We start from the raw sequence: 27,705 nt of genomic DNA on the forward strand, positions 1-27,705 counted from the left end.
AGACCACTGGGTGCAGCACAAATTCAAAGATTTGTGGGCTGTGAGAGTTTAAACAAGTAATGTTTTCTTATCTGTGAAATAGGGACTAATAACAGAACTCCCCTCATAGAACTGTCTTGAGGTTAAGTGAGATAATGGAAGTAAAGCACTTGAGCTCTCAAGAAATATTAACCATTATCACTATTCATAAGCTTTTTGGTCAAAATAATATTAAACCATCCATATGAAAGGCTCTCACATAGGTAAAACACACAAAATAAAAGTGACTTTTCCATTTAGTCTGTCATTTCATTCCAGTGAATTCCTCAGCTCACATAAATTATTTAAGAAGCACTTCATTAGGAATGGGAAGGCCATTGAGAGATGCCAGAATGCTTTTGACCAAATTTTCCATCATTTGTCGTCTGGCTTGATGAGTAGCACTTCCAATGTGAGGTGTCAGAATGATGTTCTTCAACTTCAACAAAGGATGATCTCTGAAATACAAATTAATTCAGGAAAATGGTTCAGAATCGTTTGGTCTCTTTAAACTCATTCTGGTTTCACGTCCCGTTGGGAACAATCCCACAGTAAGACAAGGATGGCTATAGGAGGCTTTATGGCATACTCAAACCAAATCACATTGAGGTGTGATTGCCACCCATCTAATCCTAACTGGGTACCTAACATTTTTGGGTACAGAACATTTATTCTAACCACACTCAGGCCATGAGTACACCGTGGCAGCAACAAGCATGGTGGACTACCCAACATTGGCCCACAGGACAGAAAAGGGCTTTAGGGGAGATAAGGTGCCAGCCCAGGCATCATAGAGCAAGCAGAATTAGCTTTTAATGAGGAGCAGCATTCAGATGCCTGAAATAAAGCAATTGGAGTGAATTTTCTTTAAGGAAGGCAAGGTTGGCAGTCAGCCTGCAAAGATGATGAGGCTTTGGTGAAGTCAGTCTGGCAGACTCAAAAATAATGCTGGATAATGCTAGGACCCAGCACTGAGCAAGGACTTGTACCCCAACCCAACAGAACCTCTTGAAAATACAGAGGCCAAAGTAGCCATGGGGCAAGGGTTCTCCATCCTAGCACTGAGGCTCAAGGATCACACCTATGGGAAACTTATGGACCTCCAAAACTGTGGAATTTCTCTGGGGTTACCTACAATTCATATGGATGCACTGTGACTGCTTTCTCCTGGAGATCAGATCAGATTAGGATATATCCTGCAGCACAGTCAGCAGGGAGAGGAGCTATTCTGACCAACACCCATCTCCCTGTAGGAGGGAGGTGGCTCTGCCAGCACACAATGGAAACCAGTCTCAGCACAAGCCTGTGAACTGAAACAGGGTGACTGGTTTTGTCCCCAACTGACTTGGAACCCAGAAATAACCAAATCATAGCCAACTGTAATGATGCCTATCTTGTATCTGGGAAAGGATTGATTCTACTGGGAAGGTCTAGCAAATACCTCTGTCATTCTTACTGCTTTGTTCTGTAATGAAACTGAATTGTACCATGACCATACTCTGATATGGCATAACGCTGGCATTGCTGGTGAGATTTAACTACCTTATGTAAATAAGTCTTATGATAATACAGATTTTGATAATCAAATGTATTAAGAGATTGAGTCAAAGCCTCCTCAGGATGTAATACCCATGGAAAGTGCCAGGTTTGGGGAAGAACTGGATTTAGCTAATCACCAGCTACTTTCTATGCCAAATAGTTTTTCTATGCACAGGTTTATCACAATGCACAATAGTGAGCAGCACATCAAGGTGGGGGAATGAGAAATTAAATTGGTACAAAAATATGAAAATGTACATGATGGCTTTATAAAATGGATTAGTTGTTTCTTTAAATCTATCCATAACTCATACTGGTTCCTCCAAATACTAGGCATATTCATACTGATACTATTACTGTATCTGTTTTATAAATGCTATAGAGAACGCAGACACTCAGACAAATATCATTCTGTTGTAAGACAGCCTAGTCCCAGGACCAGGAAGATGGCCTACACAGCGCACCTGGGGTGCTCAAACCCACCACATTCGCAAGGAAGGACTGCCCTTGCCTGGCTCCTTGGAGATGACCGTTCAGCCCTTGGAATATCCTGCCCGTTAAAAGAGTCTTTGCATATGGTCTTGGGCCATGCCAGACAGTTTATGCTAACAGTGTGATTTCTGGTGAACACCTGTTGTTGTTCACCTGGGCCCTGGACCACACTGTGTCAGTTTGACTTCCAGTAGGGAAGGAGTCTGAGTAGCTAGAGCCAGTCGTGTGGATGTTCCAAGCGTATGTGACTAAGCCCCAATTAAAACTCTGGACATCAAGGTTTGGGTACACTTCTCTGGTTGGCAATACTTCATAGTACAGTCACACAATTTTGAGAAGTAAGAGCTGTCTGTGCAATTCCAGAAGAAAAGGGCAACTGGAAGCTCATATTTGGTTCCTCCTGCACTCCATCCCATGTGTGTTTTGCCTTTGCTGATTTTAAGCTGTAAGCCGTCACATAATAAACCATAACCGGAGTATAAACTATAACCACTTTTCTGAGTTCTGTGATCCTTCTAGAAAATCACTGAACCTGTCTTAGATACCCTTGACACCATTTCCAAATGAAGTCTTTTTCCTTTTAAAATAATGTTACAGTAAGTCCTTTTGTAAAGCAAAGAATGCTTATGCAGAATGACTGAATAAACACACATTTCCTACTCTTTAAATTATTTTGCAGTAGAGCATGCCTGTGGTAAGCAGCAGTAAAAATTTTCTCCAAAAAGTCAAGACAAAAATGCAAACATATCTGATAGAGATTAGAAATGAATACAGATAGCCAAATATCAAATTATTCATAAAATACTTGCTAAGTCTCTTGACCCCCTAAAAATGATTTCACATGGGACACTGAGAGTGCACACCTTATTAGGTTAAGCTAAACTTTGGGATATAACCCTGCCATTTGCCCTGTGACTTGACAGTGAATCTAATTTAAAGCTCATTTTTAGCAGAATAGGCAACAGGGATAAATCATGTGACTTCTAGGTTTCAAAATAAGTTGACAGATGACTGTCAAACATGCTCATGCTTCCTAATTTGTATTAAAATTAATTTTGTTCTAGATCAGTGGTTCTCAAACTTTTGGTCTCAAGACCTCTTTGCACTCTTAAAAAACTGAAACCACAAAGTTGTTTATGTGGGTAATATCTATCAACATTTAGGAATTAAAACTGAAAAAAAAATTAATACAATAATACAGAAGCACGCATTCCATTAGCCATCAGAGTGATGACATCAACACAGATCAATTAGCCTCTGGAAAATGCCACTGTATATTCTCATGAGAAAACATGAGTGAAAAGGTAAATAATATCTTAACAGTATTATGAAAATTTTGACCCCACAGATCCCATGAAAGGGTTTAAGGGATCCCCAGAGGTCCCCAGACCACACTTTGAGAAGTTCTGTTCTAGAAAATTCTTGTTTTTCTCAGAAATGTCTGAAGTTCTATGGTTGTTCTTGATAAACTTAGGTATTAAATTTTGTGTTAACCTAAAACATTCAGCTTATGGTACTTTGTTTACTGCTAGAAACCAAAGCTAGGAAGGGTAGTTTAATGAATGACCGAATCCAGATTAAAAGTAAATGACATAGGAGGCGGGGCAAGATGGCAGACTGGTGAGCTGTATGTTTTAGTTACTCCTCCAGGAAAGTAGGTAGAAAGCCAGGAACTGCGTGGACTGGACACCACAGAGCAATCTGACTTTGGGCATACTTCATACAACACTCATGAAAACGTGGAACTGCTGAGATCAGCAAAATCTGTAAGTTTTTGCGGCCAGGGGACCTGCGCCCCTCCCTGCCAGGCTCAGTCCCGTGGGAGGAGGGGCTGTCAGCTCCGAGAAGGAGAAGGGAGAACTGCAGTGGCAGCCCTTATCGGAAACTCATTCTGCTGATCCAAACTCCAACCATAGATAGACGGAGACCAGACACCAGAGAATCTGAGAGCAGCCAGCCCAGCAGAGAGGAGACAGGCACAGAGAAAAAAAAAACAACACGAAAAACTCCAAAATAAAAGCGGAGGATTTTTGGAGTTCTGGTGAACATAGAAAGGGGAAGGGCCCTGAGGGGCATATGCAAATCCCGAAGAAAAGCTGATCTCTCTGCCCTGTGGACCTTTCCTTAATGGCCCTGGTTGCTTTGTCTCTTAGCATTTCAATAACCCATTAGATCTCTGAGGAGGGCCCCCTTTTTTTTTTTTTTTTTAATCCTTTTTTCTTTTTCTAAAACAATTACTCTAAGAAGCCCAATACAGAAAGCTTCAAAGACTTGCAATTTGGGCAGGTCAAGTCAAGAGCAGAACTAGGAGAGCTCTGAGACAAAACGCAATAATCCAGTGGCTGAGAAAATTCACTAAACACCACAACTTCCCAAGAAAAGGGGGGTGTCCGCTCACAGCCATCATCCTGGTGGACAGGAAACACTCCTGCCCATCGCCAGCCCCATAGCCCAGAACTGCCCCAGACAACCCAGTGTGACGGAAGTGCTTCAAATAACAGGCACACACCACAAAACTGGGCGTGGACATTAGCCTTCCCTGCAACCTCAGCTGACTGTCCCAGAGTTGGGAAGGTAGAGCAATGTGAATTAACAAAACCCCATTCAGCCATCATTTCAGCAGACTGGGAGCCTCCATACACAGCCCAGCAGCCCAGAACTGCCCTGGGGAGACGGCACTCACCTGTGACATAGCACAGTCATCCCTCAACAGAGGACCCGGGGTGCACGGCCTGGAAGAGGGGCCCACTTGCAAGTCTCAGGAGCCATACGCCAATACCAAGGACTTGTGGGTCAGTGGCAGAGACAAACTGTGGCAGGACTGAACTGAAGGATTAGACTATTGCAGCAGCTTTAAAACTCTAGGATCACCAGGGAGATTTGATTGTTAGAGCCACCCCCCCCCCCCGACTGCCCAGAAACACGCCCCATATACAGGGCAGGCAACACCAACTACACACGCAAGCTTGGTACACCAATTGGACCCCACAAGACTCACTCCCCCACTCACCAAAAAGGCTAAGCAGGGGAGAACTGGCTTGTGGAGAACAGGTGGCTCGTGGATGCCACCTGCTGGTTAGTTAGAGAAAGTGTACTCCACGAAGCTGTAGATCTGATAAATTAGAGATAAGGACTTCAATTGGTCTACAAATCCTAAAAGAACCCTATCAAGTTCAGCAAATGCCACGAGGCCAAAAACAACAGAAAATTATAAAGCATATGAAAAAACCAGACGATATGGATAACCCAAGCCCAAGCACCCAAATCAAAAGAACAGAAGAGACACAGCACCTAGAGCAGCTACTCAAAGAACTAAAGATGAACAATGAGACCATAGTACGGGAGACAAAGGAAATCAAGAAGACCCTAGAAGAGCATAAAGAAGACATTGCAAGACTAAATAAAAAAATGGATGATCTTATGGAAATTAAAGAAACTGTTGACCAAATTAAAAAGATTCTGGACACTCATAGTACAAGACTAGAGGAAGTTGAACAACGAATCAGTGACCTCGAAGATGACAGAATGGAAAATGAAAGCATAAAAGAAAGAATGGGGAAAAAAATTGAAAAAATCAAAATGGACCTCAGGGATATGATAGATAATATGAAACGTCCAAATATAAGACTCATTGGTGTCCCAGAAGGGGAAGAAAAGGGTAAAGGTCTAGGAAGAGTATTCAAAGAAATTGTTGGGGAAAACTTCCCATATCTTCTAAACAACATAAATACACAAATAATAAATGCTCAGCGAACCCCAAATAGAATAAATCCAAATAAACCCACTCCGAGACATATACTGATCACACTGTCAAACACAGAAGAGAAGGAGCAAGTTCTGAAAGCAGCAAGAGAAAAGCAATTCACCACATACAAAGGAAACAGCATAAGACTAAGTAGTGACTACTCAGCAGCCACCATGGAGGCGAGAAGGCAGTGGCACGATATATTTAAAATTCTGAGTGAGAAAAATTTCCAGCCAAGAATACTTTATCCAGCAAAGCTCTCCTTCAAATTTGAGGGAGAGCTTAAATTTTTCACAGACAAACAAATGCTGAGAGAATTTGCTAACAAGAGACCTGCCCTACTGGAGATACTAAAGGGAACCCTACAGACAGAGAAACAAAGAAAGGACAGAGAGACTTGGAGAAAGGTTCAGTACTAAAGAGATTCGGTATGGGTACAATAAAGGATATTAATAGATAGAGGGGAAAAATATGACAAACATAAACCAAAGGATAAGATGGCTGATTCAAGAAATGCCTTCACGGTTATAACGTTGAATGTAAATGGATTAAACTCCCCAATTAAAAGATATAGATTCGCAGAATGGATCAAAAAAAAAATGAACCATCAATATGTTGCATACAAGAGACTCATCTTAGACACAGGGACACAAAGAAACTGAAAGTGAAAGGATGGAAAAAAATATTTCATGCAAGCTACAGCCAAAAGAAAGCAGGTGTAGCAATATTAATCTCAGATAAAATAGACTTCAAATGCAGGGATGTTTTGAGAGACAAAGAAGGCCACTACATACTAATAAAAGGGGCAATTCAGCAAGAAGAAATAACAATCGTAAATGTCTATGCACCCAATCAAGGTGCCACAAAATACATGAGAGAAACACTGGCAAAACTAAAAGAAGCAATTGATGTTTCCACAATAATTGTGGGAGACTTCAACACATCACTCTCTCCTATAGATAGATCAACCAGACAGAAGACCAATAAGGAAATTGAAAACCCAAACAATCTGATAAATGAATTAGATTTAACAGACATATACAGGACATTACATCCCAAATCACCAGGATACACATACTTTTCTAGTGCTCATGGAACTTTCTCCAGAATAGATCATATGCTGGGACATAAAACAAGCCTCAATAAATTTAAAAAGATTGAAATTATTCAAAGCACATTCTCTGACCACAATGGAATACAATTAGAAGTCAATAACCATCAGAGACTTAGAAAATTCACAAATACCTGGAGGTTAAACAACACACTCCTAAACAATCAGTGGGTTAAAGAAGAAATAGCAAGAGAAATTGCTAAATATATAGAGACGAATGAAAATGAGAACACAACATACCAAAACCTATGGGATGCAGCAAAAGCAGTGCTAAGGGGGAAATTTATAGCACTAAACGCATATATTAAAAAGGAAGAAAGAGCCAAAATCAAAGAACTAATGGATCAACTGAAGAAGCTAGAAAATGAACAGCAAACCAATCCTAAACCAAGTACAAGAAAAGAAATAACAAGGATTAAAGCAGAAATAAATGACATAGAGAACAAAAAAACAATAGAGAGGATAAATATCACCAAAAGTTGGTTCTTTGAGAAGATCAACAAGATTGACAAGCCCCTAGCTAGACTGACAAAATCAAAAAGAGAGAAGACCCATATAAACAAAATAATGAATGAAAAAGGTGACATAACTGCAGATCCTGAAGAAATTAAAAAAATTATAAGAGGATACTATGAACAACTGTATGGCAACAAACTAGATAATGTAGAGGAAATGGACAATTTCCTGGAAACATATGAACAACCTAGACTGACCAGAGAAGAAATAGAAGACCTCAACCAACCCATCACAAGCAAAGAGATCCAATCAGTCATCAAAAATCTTCCCACAAATAAATGCCCAGGGCCAGATGGCTTCACAGGGGAATTCTACCAAATTTTCCAGAAAGAACTGACACCAATCTTACTCAAACTCTTTCAAAACATTGAAGAAAATGGAACACTACCTAACTCATTTTATGAACCTAACATCAATCTAATACCAAAACCAGGCAAAGATGCTACAAAAAAGGAAAACTACCGGCCAATCTCCCTAATGAATATAGATGCAAAAATCCTCAACAAAATACTTGCAAATCGAATCCAAAGACACATTAAAAAAATCATACACCATGACCAAGTGGGGTTTATTCCAGGCATGCAAGGATGGTTCAACATAAGAAAATCAATCAATGTATTACAACACATTAACAAGTCAAAAGGGAAAAATCAATTGATCATCTCAATAGATGCTGAAAAAGCATTTGACAAAATCCAACATCCCTTTTTGATAAAAACACTTCAAAAGGTAGGAATTGAAGGAAACTTCCTCAACACGATAAAGAGCATATATGAAAAACCCACAGCCAGTATAGTACTCAATGGTGAGAGACTGAAAGCCTTCCCTCTAAGATCAGGAACAAGACAAGGATGCCCGCTGTCACCACTGTTATTCAACATTGTGCTGGAAGTGCTAGCCAGGGCAATCCGGGAAGACAAAGAAATAAAAGGCATCCAAATTGGGAAAAAAAAAAAAAAAAAAAAAAAAAAAGTAAATGACATAATCAAGACTCCAGCTTAATAGGTTGGAATGTTGGGCCAAAGCACGCAAACAATCTGCACGTCCCTTATGATTAATGACGTTGAGCTGTTCAGCATCTGTTCATATGCTTAGTCATTCATAGATTTTCTTTGGTGCAGTATCTATTTAAATATTTTTCCCATTAAATTTTTTTTTGTTTCTGTATTACTGAGTTTTAAGTGTTCTTGATATAGTCTGGATCCAAGTCCTCTATCAAATACATAATTTACAATTATTTTCTCCAAGCTTGTAGCCTATCTTCTCATTTTCTTAATGTTGTCTTTTGAAGTAAAAAAGTTTTTAACTTTAATGAAGTCCATTTTTTAAATGAGATACCACCTCACACACTACAATGGCTACAATCAAAAAGACAGAAAATACCAAATGTTTGTGAAGATACGGAGAAACTGCAACCCTTATACATTGCTGATGGGGGTGTAAAATGGTGCAGACACTTCGCAAAAGAGTTGATAGTTTCTTAAAAAGTAAAACATAAACTTACCATGTGAACCAATAATTCCACTCCTAGATAGCTACCTAACAGAACTGAAAACATACGCCCACACAAAGACTTGTACACAAAAATCCACAGCACATTACTCATGATACCCCCAATATAGAAACAATTCAAATATTTATTAATTGATAATGGATAATCAAAATGTGTTATATCCACACAATGGAATATGGTTCAGCAATAAAAAGAAACTACTAACATATTTAATCATGGTCTCAAAATCATTATCCCAAGTGAAAGAAGTCAGATGCAATGGACTACATGTTGTATGATTCTGTTTATACAAAATTTCCAGAAAAGGCAAATCACTAGAGACAGAAAACAGATTAGTATAACGTATCTTTTTGGGGTGATGGTTGCATGACTTATAAATTTACTAAAAATCAGTAAATTATACACTTAAAATGGGTGAGTTGTATAGTATATAAATTATACTTCAATAAAGTTTTTACAAAAATCACACAAATGAAATTAAATAGAAATAAATGTAAAATTCCACATATATGTAAAGATCATTTGAGGAAACAATGATTTCAATTTTAGCTGACTAATCCTTAATGAATTAAGGGTAAAATGTAGCTGCTAGAAAACATGTATTACTAATACTTTTATTTTATTTTTCTACAGTGGTCAGGCCACAACATGAATATTGTGTTTAGTTCTTAGGAACCTATTATCAAACAATTAAAAGTGCTGGGAGGAAGAGAAGGATAATGGCAATGTATGTGGAAACCCCATAATCTAGGCTGCAATTGAAGAATGTGATATTCAGTCTCAAAAAAATTAGACAAGATGAAACATATGAAGGGCAGTGCAGTGGTTTGGAGCTATGTTCTTAAACTTAATCCACTCCTGTGGGTGTGAACCCACTGCAAGTGGGAGCTTTTGATTAGGTTATTTCAGTTACAGTGTGGCCCAACTCAGTCAGGATGGGTCTTCATGCCATTACCGAAATCCTTTATAAAAAGAGTGAAATTCAAACAGATAAAGAGAAAGCCACAGAGGGAGCAGCCAGAAGCTGAGCATCAGTGGAGGCTGGAAGAGAAGGGAGAGGTCAGGGGAGGCCTCTGTGTGTCACACGGCAGCCAAGGACAAGGACCACCAGCAGCCAGCCCCAGAAGGCCAGTCTGGGGAAGAGAGCATCGCCCTACTGACGTCTCAATTTTGGAATCCTAGCCTCAAACCATGAGCCAATAAAATCCCACTGTTTAAGCCAACCCATTGCATGGTATTTGCTTGAGCAGCCCAGGCAACTAAAACGGTCTGTAAAAGAGAAGACCAAATTCATCCTTTGATGTGCCAGAGGACAAACCAGGGCCAATGGGTAGAGGAGAGGACTGCTGTGGTGTGCTATGAGAAAGAACATTCTAGGTAGAGTTCCCATGAATGGGGTCCACTGCCTCGCGTGTAGTGAGCTCTCCGTGCCTGGAGGAAGGAAGCAGAGGCTGGGAGCCATATGTCAGAGATGTGCCTCCTGCGCTTGTTGGCACCTGTCACCAGAGGACTTCTTGGGCCCCTTCTGAGTCCAAGATCCTATAGCTCTATGACTTAGGAAGGCTGCAAAAGCCAAACTGGATGAGGACATTGCCTCTGCTTTTACGAGAAAGATTGCTAGATTTTTTTCTAGTTTGTTACCTTGGCAGAGGTTCTGGGTATGTTACATCCAGTGCTGCGGCTTTAATGATTCCGGCCTGAAGCGCCTCCCCCAGGGCATCTTGATCAACTAACAGACCTGAGTGACAAAACAATCACATCACCATATGTAAACAACACACAGAAAAGAAGTATTGGTCTCATTAGCTCCTATCCCAAACACATCTATTTTTTTTTTCCAATAACATGTTTAAAGGTCTGTCAAGGGTCTTACAAAGAACCCATGAATTTCACGCTGCCCAAAATATCATTAGAGGTATCAGACATGCCAGGTGGAGTGCCAAGCCTTTCGCATACATCATCTTGCTGAATCCTCAGATAACCTGTCAAGGACAATATTAATTCTACAGATGAGGAAACTGAGGCCTGCAGGTTACACAATATGCCCAAGATCACACAGCTTCTAAGGCACCAAGATTTGTCTAACTTCCTTCACCAGGCTTCTGACACCATCACAGGGCTGGAACTAGGAGAAAAGAGCTCCCAAATAGTAGTTTTATACACACATTGAAAAACTAGCCACAAACATAGTGTCTCAAAGACAAACAAAATGGGATGTCCGAGCAGCAGGAGCTGAGAAGAAAACCTCTTTCCTTCATGCCGATGATATGTAGGAGCCACCAGCTGAGGGGCACCTCCACCCTGCAGCCCACCTCTGAGCAGTGGTCCTGACACTGACACCCCACGCCCACCAGGCTGCTGTGCAGAGGAGGCCCAGGCCAGGCTCTTTCCTGGGGGGTTGTCATTTGTTTTGTTTTTGCTTCTCTGATATGGCATCCCCCCTGGCATTTCTGAAAGCACACATGATGCCCTCAACGTTCACTTGTCTCTCAAGAGCCTGGGTTTTCAGAGAACTTCCAAATATGTCACCGCAACCCTGTGAAGCTCATGGCAAGCACTGTTACCCTTGTTTTATAGATGAGAGAACTGAAATGCAGCAGCTTACACAGGTGGGCTAACCCCAACCCCCAAAAGCACACTGCCTTGATATTTGATACCAGACATCGATTCTCCTATGTGCCGTCACTTGCCAATGTCAAAAGAACTTGTTTTCTCTTCTCTAACAATGTCATAGTCAACTCACCGCATTATTTGATTAGCGCGTAGATAGGGCCAACTACCTCACATAAAGCACAAAGTAAATGTCAATTAATCAAAGTAATACTACATTAATTTTAGAAAGTGATCACTCAGAAAATTCATCCCCATAAATTTTGTTCCCAGAGGACGAAACTATAACATCCCCACCCCAAATAAATACCCAAAGTTGGATTCTAAAACCCCACATTCTCATCCCTTTTGTCACTGATTTTAGGTTCAAAACAATGTCAAGACAAACTTCAGAAATATTTTTAACTAGAAAACAAAATTCCCTTTAATTTACTGGTCCACCACTCTAAGTGGATTTTTCAAACCATGGCACCCATTCAGGAAAAAAGGTGACTAGAAATGCCAAAAGTATAGCTGAGGGATTTCCTCTTGCAGTATTTTTTAACCAAACGAGAGCACCATGCATTTAGCCCATGGACAGCCACATGGGGCACCAGTTACCTCTGCCGATATTGATGAGAATGGCCGTGGGTTTCATCAGCTTCAACTCCTGCTTCCCAATGAGCTTCTGTGTCTGGGGGGTCAGCGTCACTGCCAGCATCACGAAGTCCGACTGCCGCAGCAGGTCATCCAGCTTCTCACAGTACACGGCCCCAACAGCTGCTTCCTCCTCCAATTTCCTATAAAGATAATAAGAAAAACTATCTTCTCTGGCCAGAAACTCATCACATTGCCCCAAGGAAAGGCAAACCTTTCCGGAAAGGAGTCTCTGAGTGCAGCCAAGCAAGGTCGAATGACCGGAGTCTCTCCCGCCGGGTGCTGCTGGGGGTCCAGCAGGCCAAGATGCCGAGGCCCAGGCCCTGCCGAGCCCAGCACCAGCAGCAGCCCAGCACCCGCGTGGAGGCTCTGGCTCAAGGGAAGCCCTGCAGCACCTTTGGTTCTCAGGGGGCCTGCCACCCCAATGGGGAGCATCCTGAGGGCAGGGGCTTCACCTTACTTCTTTGAACCCCCAGAGTCCAGAACAGTCCTGAGCACTGAGCCGTGCATCACGTTTGCTTTTAGTAATGCCAGTGGCTGTTAAACACATTAAAGACCCCTGGAAAAGCAGGGAAGGGCCTTGGAGTGCTGACTGCTGAGGATAAGGCATGTGCCAAAGGTTTTGGAGCAGTTAAGATGTTGGTTATTGTTTTGGGTCCAACTTGAACTCCTGCTCTAGCCGCCTCTGACAGCTGATTATTCAACAGAAATTCTAAGCTCCAGTAGTTCAGGGAAATCTCTGGTAACTACCACTTACTTACAAGTAGGACTAACAAAGACACAAGTTATCTGCTACCGCATCTGTCTGCTGTGAACCGGGGGTGGCAGGGAGCTCCCGGCATGGGCATGTGAGGGCTCCCCCCATGTGCCCCCACCCCATGAGGCATTCTCCCCAGAAGTGCCCTCGGCAGCTCCAGTGTTTGCAGCCTCACAGCACTGAAAGCTTGGCCCTAGGCTCTGCCACTATCCAACAGGCTCCACCACTGTGAAAACAGTCATTGAAAAGCTCCAAAACAGAATCTCCCAGCTTCCTAGGTGTTCTGGATTGAATTGCATCCCCAAGAAATACACGTGGAGGCCCTAACCCTCAGCAGCTCAGAACATGACCTTATTTGGAAACAGACCCATGACAGATGTGATGGGCAGAGGTGAGGTCACACGGGATCAGGGTGGGTCCTTAATGTGAGGCAAGGAGCACCAAGGATTGCCAGCTAAGCAGCAGAAGCTGGGAGGTAGGGGAAGGAGTCTGTCCTACAGGTTTCAGAGGGAGCACAACCCTGCCGACACCTTGAATTCAGACTTCTGGCCTCCAAAACTGTGAGACAAAAATTTTAAGCCTCTAGGTTTGTGGTACTTTGTTATAGCAGCTCCAGGAATGTGTTACAGAAAGTAATAATAGTGTTTCCAGATTTCTTATAAGGCCAGCACTCTTTCCGTTTACAATGGGACTCCCCTAGGTTCCAGTCCTCTGCTGGTTGCTGGGGACGCAACGGTGAGCAGTGCAGACGAAATCTGGTCTCATGGAGCCACCTGCTCAAGCAGCAAAGGAGACAGGCAAGCAAACAGCAAAGTGAGCAGACAGTGGAATGTGCCGTGACAATGACACCCAAATGGTTAAAAGAGAGAGTGGCCAGGAGAGGTCTCTCTGAGGGGTGATCCATGCTGGGAGAGCAGGTTGGGGAGAGCTCCCAGCAGAGCAGGGTGTGTGGGTTCCGGCTGGGGAACAGCTAGAATGCTCAAGGGAGACGCCGGGTCTGGGGTGGCGCTGGCCTGGGGAGAGCAAGACGAGGGAATGTAGACCGCGGGGTTCTGAACTCAAACACTGTGCAGCCCAAGGAGTCCACAGAGAAAATCGGTAGGAAAATACTCACAGGTGTTTTCATGAACCTCTAACAGAAATGTAGCATTTCCTTCAATTATGAACATCAGCAACAAACCAAAGCAGTCACACCGTCGGTAGTAATAGCATTCCCTGCCTCCTGGTCACCAGTGGAAATCACAGATAATCTCGTATCACAGCCTGGTTGCTGGAGGTATCTCAATGATTTCTCAAAGTATCATTTACGCCATCACTTCAGAATTATGGCAGTTATTTGATCTGCTGTTGGGATCTTGTTATTTAATGAGTTAACAAGAAGCACAAACATTAACATGAAGCACAAACGTTAACATGATTCACTTTTTTAATATTTAAATGCTGTATTTCAACGATTGGAAATATGCAATACAGAAAATAATCCATTTTATTTTATGCATTTAAAAATATTATTCTGAGAAGGGTGTCACAGACATCAGACTGACAACAGGCTCCAGGACCAAAAAGGTTAAGAAGCCCCGGGAGACACAGGCAGGGCCAGATGATGCAGGGTCTTGCAGATGTTGCTAAAGAACTGGGTTTTATTCTACCTGCTGTGGGAAGCCATTGGGGTTTAAGTGACAACCTCTGTGGAGGACCGAGTGTGTTCCCATTGAGAAGTGCTCTTGATCTGCACCCGAATTCCTGTGAGTGTGAACCCACTGTAAACAGGACCTCTCGAAGATATTATTTTTAGTTAAGGTGTAGCCAACTAAAGCAGAGTAACCTTAATCCAGATTACTGGAGGCCTGAGAAAGAGAAGGCCATTGGAAGAAGCCAGGAGTCAGGAGAAATCTGGAAAAGAGTGGACATCGCCATGTGACAGGAGGCAGAGATACAAGCCAAGGAACCCCACAGATTGCTGGCAGCCAGCACCTGAGAGCTTCAGATTTCAGGGAGAAAGCAAACCTTCCCAATATCTTGATTTTGGACTTCTTTTAGCCTCAGAATCATGAGCCAATAATTTCCCACTGTTTAAGCTAACCCACTGCGTGGTATTCATGACAGCACGTGGCAAACTAAGATGGCCATCCTCCGGCTGTTTTATAGAGGACAAGGTGGAGAGCTCAAGGGTGGGTGTGATGAGGCACCTTAGGCGGATGTGGTGTCAGGCAAGTGGAAGTGATGGTGGCTGGAAACAAGGCGGCTTCAGAGAAGTGAGGGGAAAGCAGACAAAGTCGAAGCATTCCTTGGAGACAGAATCAACAGGGCTTGGTTTTAGAGGAACAGGATCATGGAAGGAAATGAGAAATCAGGGAGGACTCTCAGGATTTTAGATACAATAGATGAGTGGATGATGGTGCCACTCAAGATGGGGAAGACTTGACTGAAAGTGAGATAACACATGTTTGGGGGCAAAAGTTCATGTTTCAAAAAGGCAGTTGAATATATGCATTGAGAACCCAGAAGAAAGCTTTGAGGAAATATAAATTTTAGAGCCATCAGCAAAGCAACATACTTACCCTCAAGTAGTGAGAGAATCTCCACTGAAACCATAATTTACATTGCCAGCAGAGATTACTTTTGCTTTCACTTAGCATGAGCAAATTAGACACAAATAAATGACAATATGGCAGGCTCCCAAATGGGCAGTTCTTGCTGACTGGTTTGGGAAGTTATATAAGGTTCAAAATCTTTGGAAAAAAAAGTAATACCTCAGTATTAAAGGAATCAATCAAATTGCTCAGAGGGTGTAGATAGCATCTCCCAAGATCAGATAATCACTTTAGAAATTTAAAAAAAAATCACACACTGGGTAGATGAGTTAGACTCTCTTTTCTTCCTTGTGATTTTTTTTTTTTTTAAGTGGAAAGGAGTTACAGCCACATTTCTAGGTAATTATCAAAATACCACGTTCCCTTCCTTGGTCACCAGTTCTACTTCATAGAGAGAAAGAATAGAGGTGTCTTATGAAAAATGGAGGAATAATATATCCAAGCAACATTTAAAGCAGTGATGGTATAAGTTGAGCTCAGCTAATTTCAAAAGTTCATTTTCTGAGTTTTACCTGCGGTTCCTGTTGTGATACAGAATCTGCATTTCAAACGCTTTGGCCCTCTGGGCGATCTTGTAGCCAATGGTGCCCATGCCAACGATTCCCAGCACGGCCCCTGTCACTTCTTCACCCATCCAATTTATGGGGAAGTTCTCTGTATCTGGTGAAATAGCCAACTGATAACCTAAAGCGGACAAGGCGCAGGGTGAGCAATGGAGATGGCATCACAAACAGAACCCCACCATCCTTGCCTGGACCTTGTGCTAAAATGATGAAATTAAGAGGATGCTTGCTCTAATTCCCATGGTCATCCACACATTTCCACACACATCTCCTTTCTCAAACCCTTTCACATCAAGTCTCCACTTTGGGAGAAGAAGATGCTTTGAATCAGGGCATTACCTTTTCCAGGGATGCTCCCAAAGACATCACAATGTGTGACCTGGTAGGATTCCACCTACCCATTTGTAGGCCATGATCCGGGTTAGCCTGCCTGACCTGCTAACGAACCACCCCAACAGCATTTCCATAATGGTTCTGAAACTACTGCAAGCACAGGCATTTCACTGATATGTAGGGAGCAAAATCGGGGGCTGGGGGGGGGCAGCTGCTCCCAGAGACCATTGGGAGACTATATTTGCTTTTGGATTGTCAAGAGTGGGCACTACTCTTGCAAAGCCCCAAATATGGCTCAAATTCCCACATGAAACAAAGTCACAGAGGTAATATGGAGACAAACAGCGAAGACTTGTTATTTGAAGGTGCCTATTTGCATATTTAAAAATTATCTTAACATATATGTTAGCAAATATTTGTTGTTAAGTCTCTTTGGAAAACTAACGACATTTAAATGGGGCATTTTACCTTCCACTACTCTCCGAGCCGAAGCCAGCAATAAGGCCATTCCCAAATCTGCTGTGGGGCTTGAAACAGCGTGTGGTGTGTTGGCCACCTTCACGCCAAAGCTGGCAATGAGCTTCAAGTTGAGGTGGTCTAAGCCGACTCCTCCATTGGCAATAATCCTCAAGGAGGGTAGGCTCTGCAGAAGCTCCAGGTCAATAACTGGATTTCCTCCCCAGATATATACAGCTTGTATCTTTTGACTAAATTGTGTTTTGTTTTCCAAAAACTCTTGCATGGTAATGAGATTAAAGTGCTTCCGCAGCTCCCCGACATGGTCCTCACACACACCCCGTGGTCCTTTGAGTCCGGACACCAAAACTCCAGGTAGTTCTTGATCTCCCATGATCTGCAAAAGAGGGAATGCAATTTCTACAGTCAAGGAAAAGAGAATCTTTAAAAGAAAAACCTACATGCTCTTCTGCTACTCATCAGATTTTCTAAATTACCAAGAAGACTGGAATTCATTTTATTTCCTGGACAAATTCCTATAAAACCTAAAAGATAACAGACCCAAAGCCCTGAAAGTATCACAGTCAAGTTCCATCTCACTCAACTGCCTCCCTGTCTTACCTAGGTCTCTATTCCATCCTCTGAGTGTGGGGGTTACATGTCCCCAAAGACCCTCTCCCTGGAGCAGTTGCCAAACTTACTGAAGTGATTCTAATGCATAATGTACTTCTGAGAGTAACTCATTAAAAGACTGTGGCTTCCATCTCAGCTGCTCTCTTGGCACTTTCTTGCATCCCTCGCTCTGGGGGAACCAGCTGCCTTGATGAGAGGTAGCCTTTGGCAGAGGCCCAGTGAGTGAGTTTGGAAGCGGATCCTCCCCCAGTGGAACCTTGACATGACAGCAGCCGCAGCCAACACTGTGACTGCAACCTCCTGAGAGATTCGGAGGCTGAGTAACCCAGCTAAGCCGCTCCTGGATTCCTGACCCATAGAACCGTGAAATAAATGTGCCTTATTTCCAGCCAATACATTTTAGGGTAATCTGTCAACGTATGCAGCAATAGACAACTAATAAGCTCACCATAGTGTGATACTAAAAAAGTATTTGTTATTATTTTTAAATGAATTAAACAAAGCTTGCTCCTGAGTAAACATATGGTATTTTAAACATTTTATGTCCTTCCTCTAAAAAAGAAAGCCTATTGCTTTTCTAGTGCTGAAGTTAGTGAATGCATTTTATCTTTGGGTCACTGCAGTTTGGTAGGGAAAAAAAAAAGCTATAACCTATTTAAAGCTTATTCAAAGATCAGAGCATCACTGATTAAAAGAAACTTATGTTTCCTTTTGGGACTTGGAGTAAAGATTGAAGCAGCTTTAGTCAAGGTCAGAACTTGTTAGTTTATTTTCACAGAGAGGAAGCTTGTTTCCTGACCTCATCTCTGACTTTCTATAATGTGGGTTAAAAAGCAATGACACGAGGGAGGCGGGGCAAGATGGCAGACTGGTGAGCTGTATGTTTTAGTTACTCCTCCAGGAAAGTAGGTAAAAAGCCAGGAACTGCGTGGACTGGACACCACAGAGCAATCTGTCTTTGGGCATACTTCATACAACACTCATGAAAACGTGGAACTGCTGAGATCAGCGAAATCTGTAAGTTTTTGCGGCCAGGGGACCCGCGCCCCTCCCTGCCAGGCTCAGTCCCGGGGGAGGAGGGGCTGTCAGCTCCAGGAAGGAGAAGGGAGAATTGCAGTGGCTGCTCTCATCGGAAACTCATTCTACTGATTCAAACTCCAACCATAGATAGACTGAGGCCAGACACCAGAGACTCTGAGAGCAGCCAGCCCAGCAGAGAGGAGACGGGCATAGAAGGAAAACAACATGAGAAGCTCCAAAGTAAAAGCAGAGGATTTTTGGAGTTCTGGTGAACACAGAAAGGGGAAGGGCGGAGATCAGGCCTTGAGGCGCATATGCAAATCCCGAAGCAAGGCTGATCTCTCTGCCCAGGGCACCTTTCCTTAATGGCCCTGGTTGCTTTGTCTATTAGCATTTCAATAACCCATTAGATCTCTGAGGAGGGCCGTTTTTTTTTTTTTTTTTTTTTTTTTTTTTTTTTTTTTTTTTTAAATCCTTTTTGCTTTTTCTAAAACAATTACTCTAAGAAGCTCAATACAGAAAGCTTCAAAGAATTGAAATTTGGGCACGTCAAGTCAAGAGCAGAACTAAGAGAGCTCTGAGACAAAAGGCAATAATCCAGTGGCTGAGAAAATTCACTAAACAACACAACTTCCCAAGAAAAGGGGGGTGTCCGCTCACAGCCACCATCCTGGTGGACAGGAAACACTCCTGCCCATCGCCAGCCCCATAGCCCAGAGCTGCCCCAGACAACCCAGTGTGACGGAAGTGCTTCAAATAACAGGCACACACCACAAAACTGGGCGTGGACATTAGCCTTCCCTGCAACCTCAGCTGAATGTCCCAGAGCTGGGAAGGGGGAGCAGTGTGAATTAACAGAGCCCCATTCAGCCATCATTTGAGCAGACTGGGAGCCTCCCAACACAGCCCAGCAGCCCAGAACTGCCCTGGGGGGACAGCACTCACCTGTGACATAGCACAGTCATCCCTCAACAGAGGACCCGGGGTGCACAGCCTGGAAGAGGGGCCCACTTGCAAGTCTCAGGAGCCATACGCCAATACCAAAGACTTGTGGGTCAGTGGCAGAGACAAACTGTGGCAGGACTGAACTGAAGGATTAGACTATTGCAGTAGCTTTAAAACTCTAGGATCATCAGGGAGATTTGATTGTTAGGGCCACCCCCCCTCCCCGACTGCCCAGAAACACGCCCCACATACAGGGCAGGCAACACCAACTACACACGCAAGCTTGGGACACCAATTGGGCCCCACAAGACTCACTCCCCCACTCACCAAAAAGGCTAAGCAGGGGAGATCTGGCTTGTGGAGAACAGGTGGCTCGTGGACGCCACCTGCTGGTTAGTTAGAGAAAGTGTACTCCACGAAGCTGTAGATCTGATAAATTAGAGATAAGGACTTCAACTGGTCTACAAACCCTAAAAGAACCCTATCAAGGACAGCAAATGCCACGAGGCCAAAAACAACAGAAAATTATAAAGCATATGAAAAAACCAGACGATATGGATAACCCAAGCCCAAGCACCCAAATCAAAAGACCAGAAGAGACACACCTAGAGCAGCTACTCAGAGATCTAAAGATGAACAATGAGACCCTAGTACGGGATATGAAGGAAATCAAGAAGACCCTAGAAGAGCATAAAGAAGACATTGCAAGACTAAATAAAAAAATGGATGATCTTATGGAAATTAAAGAAACTGTTGACCAAATTAAAAAGATTCTGGACACTCATAGTACAAGACTAGAGGAAGTTGAACAACGAATCAGTGACCTGGAAGATGACAGAATGGAAAATGAAAGCATAAAAGAAAGAATGGGGAAAAAAATTGAAAAACTCGAAATGGACCTCAGGGATATGATAGATAATATGAAACGTCCGAATATAAGACTCATTGGTGTCCCAGAAGGGGAAGAAAAGGGTAAAGGTCTAGGAAGAGTATTCAAAGAAATTGTTGGGGAAAACTTCCCAAATCTTCTAAACAACATAAATACACAAATCATAAATGCTCAGCGAACTCCAAATAGAATAAATCCAAAAAAACCCACTCCGAGACATATACTGATCACACTGTCAAACATAGAAGAGAAGGAGCAAGTTCTGAAAGCAGCAAGAGAAAAGCAATTCACCACATACAAAGGAAACAGCATAAGACTAAGTAGTGACTACTCAGCAGCCACCATGGAGGCGAGAAGGCAATGGCACGATATATTTAAAATTCTGAGAGAGAGGAATTTCCAGCCAAGAATACTTTATCCAGCAAAGCTCTCCTTCAAATTTGAGGGAGAGCTTAAATTTTTCACAGACAAAGAAATGCTGAGAGAATTTGCTAACAAGAGACCTGCCCTACTGGAGATACTAAAGGGAGCCCTACAGACAGAGAAACAAAGACAGGACAGAGAGACTTGGAGAAAGGTTCAGTACTAAAGAGATTCGGTATGGGTACAATAAAGGATATTAATAGAGAGAGGGAAAAATATGGCAAACATAATCCAAAGGATAAGATGGCCGATTCAAGAAATGCCTTCACGGTTTTAACGTTGAATGTAAATGGATTAAACTCCCCAATTAAAAGATATAGATTCGCAGAATGGATCAAAAAAAATGAACCATCAATATGTTGCATACAAGAGACTCATCTTAGACACAGGGACACAAAGAAATTGAAAGTGAAAGGATGGAAAAAAATATTTCATGCAAGCTACAGCCAAAAGAAAGCAGGTGTAGCAATATTAATCTCAGATAAAATAGACTTCAAATGCAGGGATGTTTTGAGAGACAAAGAAGGCCACTACATACTAATAAAAGGGGCAATTCAGCAAGAAGAAATAACAATCGTAAATGTCTATGCACCCAATCAAGGTGCCACAAAATACATGAGAGAAACATTGGCAAAACTAAAGGAAGCAATTGATGTTTCCACAATAATTGTGGGAGACTTCAACACATCACTCTCTCCTATAGATAGATCAACCAGACAGAAGACCAATAAGGAAATTGAAAACCTAAACAATCTGATAAATGAATTAGATTTAACAGACATCTACAGGACATTACATCCCAAATCACCAGGATACACATACTTTTCTAGTGCTCACGGAACTTTCTCCAGAATAGATCATATGCTGGGACATAAAACAAGCCTCAATAAATTTAAAAAGATTGAAATTATTCAAAGCACATTCTCTGACCACAATGGAATACAATTAGAAGTCAATAACCATCAGAGACTTAGAAAATTCACAAATACCTGGAGGTTAAACAACACACTCCTAAACAATCAGTGGGTTAAAGAAGAAATAGCAAGAGAAATTGCTAAATATATAGAGACGAATGAAAATGAGAACACAACATACCAAAACCTATGGGATGCAGCAAAAGCAGTGCTAAGGGGGAAATTTATAGCACTAAACGCATATATTAAAAAGGAAGAAAGAGCCAAAATCAAAGAACTAATGGATCAACTGAAGAAGCTAGAAAATGAACAGCAAACCAATCCTAAACCAAGTACAAGAAAAGAAATAACAAGGATTAAAGCAGAAATAAATGACATAGAGAACAAAAAAAACAATAGAAAGGATAAATATCACCAAAAGTTGGTTCTTTGAGAAGATCAACAAGATTGACAAGCCCCTAGCTAGACTGACAAAATCAAAAAGAGAGAAGACCCATATAAACAAAATAATGAATGAAAAAGGTGACATAACTGCAGATCCTGAAGAAATTAAAAAAATTATAAGAGGATATTATGAACAACTGTATGGCAACAAACTGGATAATGTAGAAGAAATGGACAATTTCCTGGAAACATATGAACAACCTAGACTGACCAGAGAAGAAATAGAAGACCTCAACCAACCCATCACAAGCAAAGAGATCCAATCAGTCATCAAAAATCTTCCCACAAATAAATGCCCAGGGCCAGATGGCTTCACAGGGGAATTCTACCAAACTTTCCAGAAAGAACTGACACCAATCTTACTCAAACTCTTTCAAAACATTGAAAAAAATGGAACACTACCTAACTCATTTTATGAAGCTAACATCAATCTAATACCAAAACCAGGCAAAGATGCTACAAAAAAGGAAAACTACCGGCCAATCTCCCTAATGAATATAGATGCAAAAATCCTCAACAAAATACTTGCAAATCGAATCCAAAGACACATTAAAAAAATCATACACCATGACCAAGTGGGGTTCATTCCAGGCATGCAAGGATGGTTCAACATCAGAAAAACAATCAATGTATTACAACACATTAAAAACTCGAAAGGGAAAAATCAATTGATCATCTCAATAGATGCTGAAAAAGCATTTGACAAAATCCAACATCCCTTTTTGATAAAAACACTTCAAAAGGTAGGAATTGAAGGAAACTTCCTCAACATGATAAAGAGCATATATGAAAAACCCACAGCCAGCATAGTACTCAATGGTGAGAGACTGAAAGCCTTCCCTCTAAGATCAGGAACAAGACAAGGATGCCCGCTGTCACCACTGTTAATCAACATTGTGCTGGAAGTGCTAGCCAGGGCAATCCGGCAAGACAAAGAAATAAAAGGCATCCAAATTGGAAAAGAAGAAGTAAAACTGTCATTGTTTGCAGATGATATGATCTTATATCTAGAAAACCCTGAGAAATCAACGATACACCTACTAGAGCTAATAAACAAATTTAGCAAAGTAGCGGGATACAAGATTAATGCACATAAGTCAGTAATGTTTCTATATGCTAGAAATGAACAAACTGAAGAGACACTCAAGAAAAAGATACCATTTTCAATAGCAACTAAAAAAATCAAGTACCTAGGAATCAACTTAACCAAAGATGTAAAAGACCTATACAAAGAAAACTACATAACTCTACTAAAAGAAATAGAAGGGGACCTTAAAAGATGGAAAAATATTCCATGTTCATGGATAGGAAGGCTAAATGTCATTAAGATGTCAATTCTACCCAAACTCATCTACAGATTCAATGCAATCCCAATCAAAATTCCAACAACCTACTTTGCAGACTTGGAAAAGCTAGTTATCAAATTTATTTGGAAAGGGAAGATGCCTCGAATTGCTAAAGACACTCTAAAAAAGAAAAACGAAGTGGGAGGACTTACACTCCCTGACTTTGAAGCTTATTATAAAGCCACAGTTGCCAAGACAGCATGGTACTGGCACAAAGATAGACATATAGATCAATGGAATCGAATTGAGAATTCAGAGATAGACCCTCAGATCTATGGCCGACTGATCTTTGATAAGGCCCCCAAAGTCACCGAACTGAGCCATAATGGTCTTTTCAACAAATGGGGCTGGGAGAGTTGGATATCCATATCCAAAAGAATGAAAGAGGACCCCTACCTCACTCCCTACACAAAAATTAACTCAAAATGGACCAAAGATCTCAATATAAAAGAAAGTACCATAAAACTCCTAGAAGATAATGTAGGAAAACATCTTCAAGACCTTGTATTAGGAGGCCACTTCCTAGACTTTACACCCAAAGCACAAGCAACAAAGAGAAAATAGATAAATGGGAACTCCTCAAGCTTAGAAGTTTCTGCACCTCAAAGGAATTTCTCAAAAAGGTAAAGAGGCAGCCAACTCAATGGGAAAAAATTTTTGGAAACCATGTATCTGACAAAAGACTGATATCTTGCATATACAAAGAAATCCTACAACTCAATGACAATGGTACAGACAGCCCAATTATAAAATGGGCAAAAGATATGAAAAGACAGTTCTCTGAAGAGGAAATACAAATGGCCAAGAAACACATGAAAAAATGTTCAGCTTCACTAGCTATTAGAGAGATGCAAATTAAGACCACAATGAGATACCATCTAACACCGGTTAGAATGGCTGCCATTAAACAAACAGGAAACTACAAATGCTGGAGGGGATGTGGAGAAATTGGAACTCTTATTCATTGTTGGTGGGACTGTATAATGGTTCAGCCACTCTGGAAGTCAGTCTGGCAGTTCCTTAGAAAACTAGATATAGAGCTACCATTCGATCCAGCGATTGCACTCCTCGGTATATACCCGGAAGATCGGAAAGCAGTGACACGAACAGATATCTGCACGCCAATGTTCATAGCAGCATTATTCACAATTGCCAAGAGATGGAAACAACCCAAATGTCCTTCAACAGATGAGTGGATAAATAAAATGTGGTATATACACACGATGGAATACTACGCGGCAGTAAGAAGGAACGATCTGGTGAAACATATGACAACATGGATGAACCTTGAGGACATAATGCTGAGCGAAATAAGCCAGGCACAAAAAGAGAAATATTATATGCTACCACTAATGTGAACTTTGAAAAATGTAAAACAAATGGTTTATAATGTAGAATGTAGGGGAACTAGCAGTAGAGAGCAATTAAGGAAGGGGGAACAATAATCCAGGAAGAACAGATAAGCTATTTAACGTTCTGGGGATGCCCAGAAATGACTATGGTCTGTTAATTTCTGATGGTTGTAGTAGGAACAAGTTCACTGAAATGTTGCTATATTATGTAACTTTCTTGGGGTAAAGTAGGAACATGTTGGAAGTTAAGCAGTTATCTTAGGTTAGTTGTCTTTTTCTTACTCCCTTGCTATGGTCTCTTTGAAATGCTCTTTTATTGTATGTTTGTTTTCTTTTTAACTTTTTTTTTTATACAGGTGATTTGAAAAAAGAAGGGAAAGTTAAAAAAAAAAAAAAAAAAAAAAAAAGAAAAGAAAAAAGACAAACAAGGGAAAAAAAAAAAAAAAAAAAGATGTAGTGCCCCCTTGAGGAGCCTGTGGAGAATGCAGGGGTATTCGCCTACCCCACCTCCATGGTTGCTAACATGACCACAGACATAGGGGACTGGTGGTTTGATGGGTTGAGCCCTCTACCATAAGTTTTACCCTTGGGAAGACGGTTGCTGCAAAGGAGAGGCTAGGCCTCCCTGTATTTGTGCCTAAGAGTCTCCTCCTGAATGCCTCTTTGTTGCTCAGATGTGGCCCTCTCTCTCTGGCTAAGCCAACTTGAAAGGTGAAATCACTGCCCTCCCCCCTACGTGGGATCAGACACCCAGGGAAGTGAATCTCCCTGGCAACGTGGAATATGACTCCCAGGGAGGAATGTAGACCTGGCACCGTGGGACGGAGAACATCTTCTTGACCAAAAGGGGGATGTGAAAGGAAATGAAATAAGCTTCAGTGGCAGAGAGATTCCAAAAGGAGCCGAGAGGTCACTCTGGTGGGCACTCTTATGCACACTTTAGACAACCCTTTTTAGGTTCTAAAGAATTGGGGTAGCTGGTGGTGGATACCTGAAACTATCAAACTACAACCCAGAACCCATGAATCTCGAAGACAGTTGTATAAAAATGTAGCTTATGAGGGGTGACAATGGGATTGGGAAAGCCATAAGGACCAAACACCACTTTGTCTAGTTTATGGATGGATGTGTAGAAAAGTAGGGGAAGGAAACAAACAGACAAAGGTACCCAGTGTTCTTTTTTACTTCAATTGCTCTTTTTCACTCTAATTATTATTCTTGTTATTTTTGTGTGTGTGCTAATGAAGGTGTCAGGGATTGATTTAGGTGATGAATGTACAACTATGTAATGGTACTGTAAACAATCGAAAGTACAATTTGTTTTGTATGACTGCGTGGTATGTGAATATATCTCAATAAAATGATGATTAAAAAAAAAAAAAAAAAAAAAAAAAAGCACCAGAAAAAAAAAAAAAAAAAAAAAAAAAAAGCAATGACACACAGCCTTTCCAGTATTATTGTTAGTGACAATGTAACAACTGCTCCAAACATTAAGAGGGAAGATGATTCCAAATCAGCAGAAATGGAGCTACCAACAAAGAGAGCCCCAGGTGCATGCGGAGAGCCACTCTTTTCTTGATCTCTTTCTCTGGCTCTATAATTCCTTTCAGTGAGAACTCAGACTTTGATCCATCTCTAATCACAGGCCAGGGGGTCAGCAAAGGAGCACAAGATAGGAAGTCAGATCCGTATCCACGTGGATCCTTGAAAAGCAATCAATGTGTTACCTGAGGTGCTGTCCAGCGTGCTCAGAGGGCAGCAGGACTGAGAGAGCAAGACTCTAGAGTCAGCCCCTCCTAGGTCCACTTCAGAGCTCCGCTCCTTATGAACAGGCTGATATTGCACAGGTCACTCAACCTTCCTAACATTTCCTCTGTTTCTTAGTTAAAGTGGAGCCTTAATAACAGGTAATGTTTGGTGGTGCCTGGCACAGAGGTGGCATGCTAAGATTATGTTCCCCTCTGCTCCCCGAATTTCTGTATTGAGCTCAGTGGACCTGACGCGTGGCCTCTGGTGATGTCCTGTGCTAGAGATCTGAACACCAATCACAGGTAGGGAACATTCCCACAACAAAGGAGCCCGGCTCCCGGGCAAGCACCTGCAAGTTACACATACCCAGGATAAACCCATGGGTGAAATGGGGATAAAACTTTTGCAGCTTTGTTTTCGATTAACAGAGTGATAGTTCAGGCATTCACATCTTCTGATTGCTATGTGCATTCTCCTCATGCTGTTCAATTTGAGCTGTTGAAACAGATTCAAGATCAGTATTTTCTCCTACTTGCAAAACGATCGCTTAATTTTTAAAACAGATATTACCTTTGTTGAAGTTGCCTTCAGCAGGCTCGACTCAGGGCTCGAAATTCAGGGGTTTCTTCTTCTGCAGCGGCTGCACAAGTGAGCTCCAGATGGAAAGTGGAATGAACTTTGAACCCTGTCTCCAAGGAAAGGAAGACTGACGTTTCCACGGTATTCCTGGGAGGAGTTTCCTGGAGAAGGGGCGAGGGGAAGCGGGTTAAGGGGCTTTCCCCGCTAGGAATCAGCTCGACTCAGCCGGTGGGGGGTGGGGACGAGCAGCACGTGGGTCACACAAGGGGCAAGGAACTAACGGAATCCCAAGAGGAGGAAAGGGGAAGGGCAGTAACGAATATATTTTTAATTAAAAAATTGAAAGCAAAAAATATCAAAACCAAATGCAACCACTAAAAAATACTTTTTAGTTTTTGTAACCGAAAGAAAAGTTTCTGTACAGCTACGGTTCCACCGCCCAGCGCGCACCCCGCGCCCGCCTACTTCCGGTCCGTGCCGACCAGCGGCGGAGCGCGAGGGGACGCGAGCCGGAAGTGCGGCACGCGT

The 27,705-nt window shown here is 41.9% G+C and overlaps 1 protein-coding gene across 2 annotated transcripts; it reads right to left on the reverse strand.

Moving 5' to 3' along the window:
* Positions 1-257: 257 nt before the first annotated feature.
* On the reverse strand, positions 258-27,614 carry LOC119511185 (glyoxylate/hydroxypyruvate reductase B-like). 2 transcript variants are annotated; one of them, XM_037805680.1, is made up of 6 exons: positions 27,169-27,614; positions 16,896-17,280; positions 16,044-16,215; positions 12,145-12,323; positions 10,576-10,672; positions 320-476 (listed from the first exon to the last, which is right to left on the reverse strand). In XM_037805680.1, the coding sequence occupies exons 2-6, from the start codon at positions 17,275-17,277 to the stop codon at positions 320-322; spliced, it is 987 nt and encodes a 328-aa protein (XP_037661608.1). In that variant the 5' UTR covers positions 17,278-17,280; positions 27,169-27,614. The 2 variants fall into 2 exon arrangements, with proteins under 2 accessions (XP_037661609.1, XP_037661608.1); XM_037805681.1 differs by lacking the exon at positions 27,169-27,614 and having other exon boundaries at positions 258-476; positions 16,896-17,277.
* Between the last annotated feature and the right edge of the window lie 91 nt (positions 27,615-27,705).

The sequence above is a fragment of the Choloepus didactylus genome, chromosome 16 (genome assembly GCF_015220235.1).
Source record: "Choloepus didactylus isolate mChoDid1 chromosome 16, mChoDid1.pri, whole genome shotgun sequence".
Lineage (NCBI taxonomy): Eukaryota > Metazoa > Chordata > Mammalia > Pilosa > Megalonychidae > Choloepus > Choloepus didactylus.

Excerpts from the sequence above, each read along its gene's own strand:
- LOC119511185 (XM_037805681.1), bottom strand. The coding sequence starts at position 17,277 with ATGGGAGATCAAGAACTACCTGGAGTTTTGGTGTCCGGACTCAAAGGA. Across the intron at positions 10,673-12,144 it reads TCTCATCAATATCGGCAGAG|GTCTGTTAGTTGATCAAGAT; the intron begins GTAACTGGTGCC and ends TTTGTCACTCAG. Across the intron at positions 477-10,575 it reads TACCCAGAACCTCTGCCAAG|AGATCATCCTTTGTTGAAGT; the intron begins GTAACAAACTAG and ends TTTGTATTTCAG.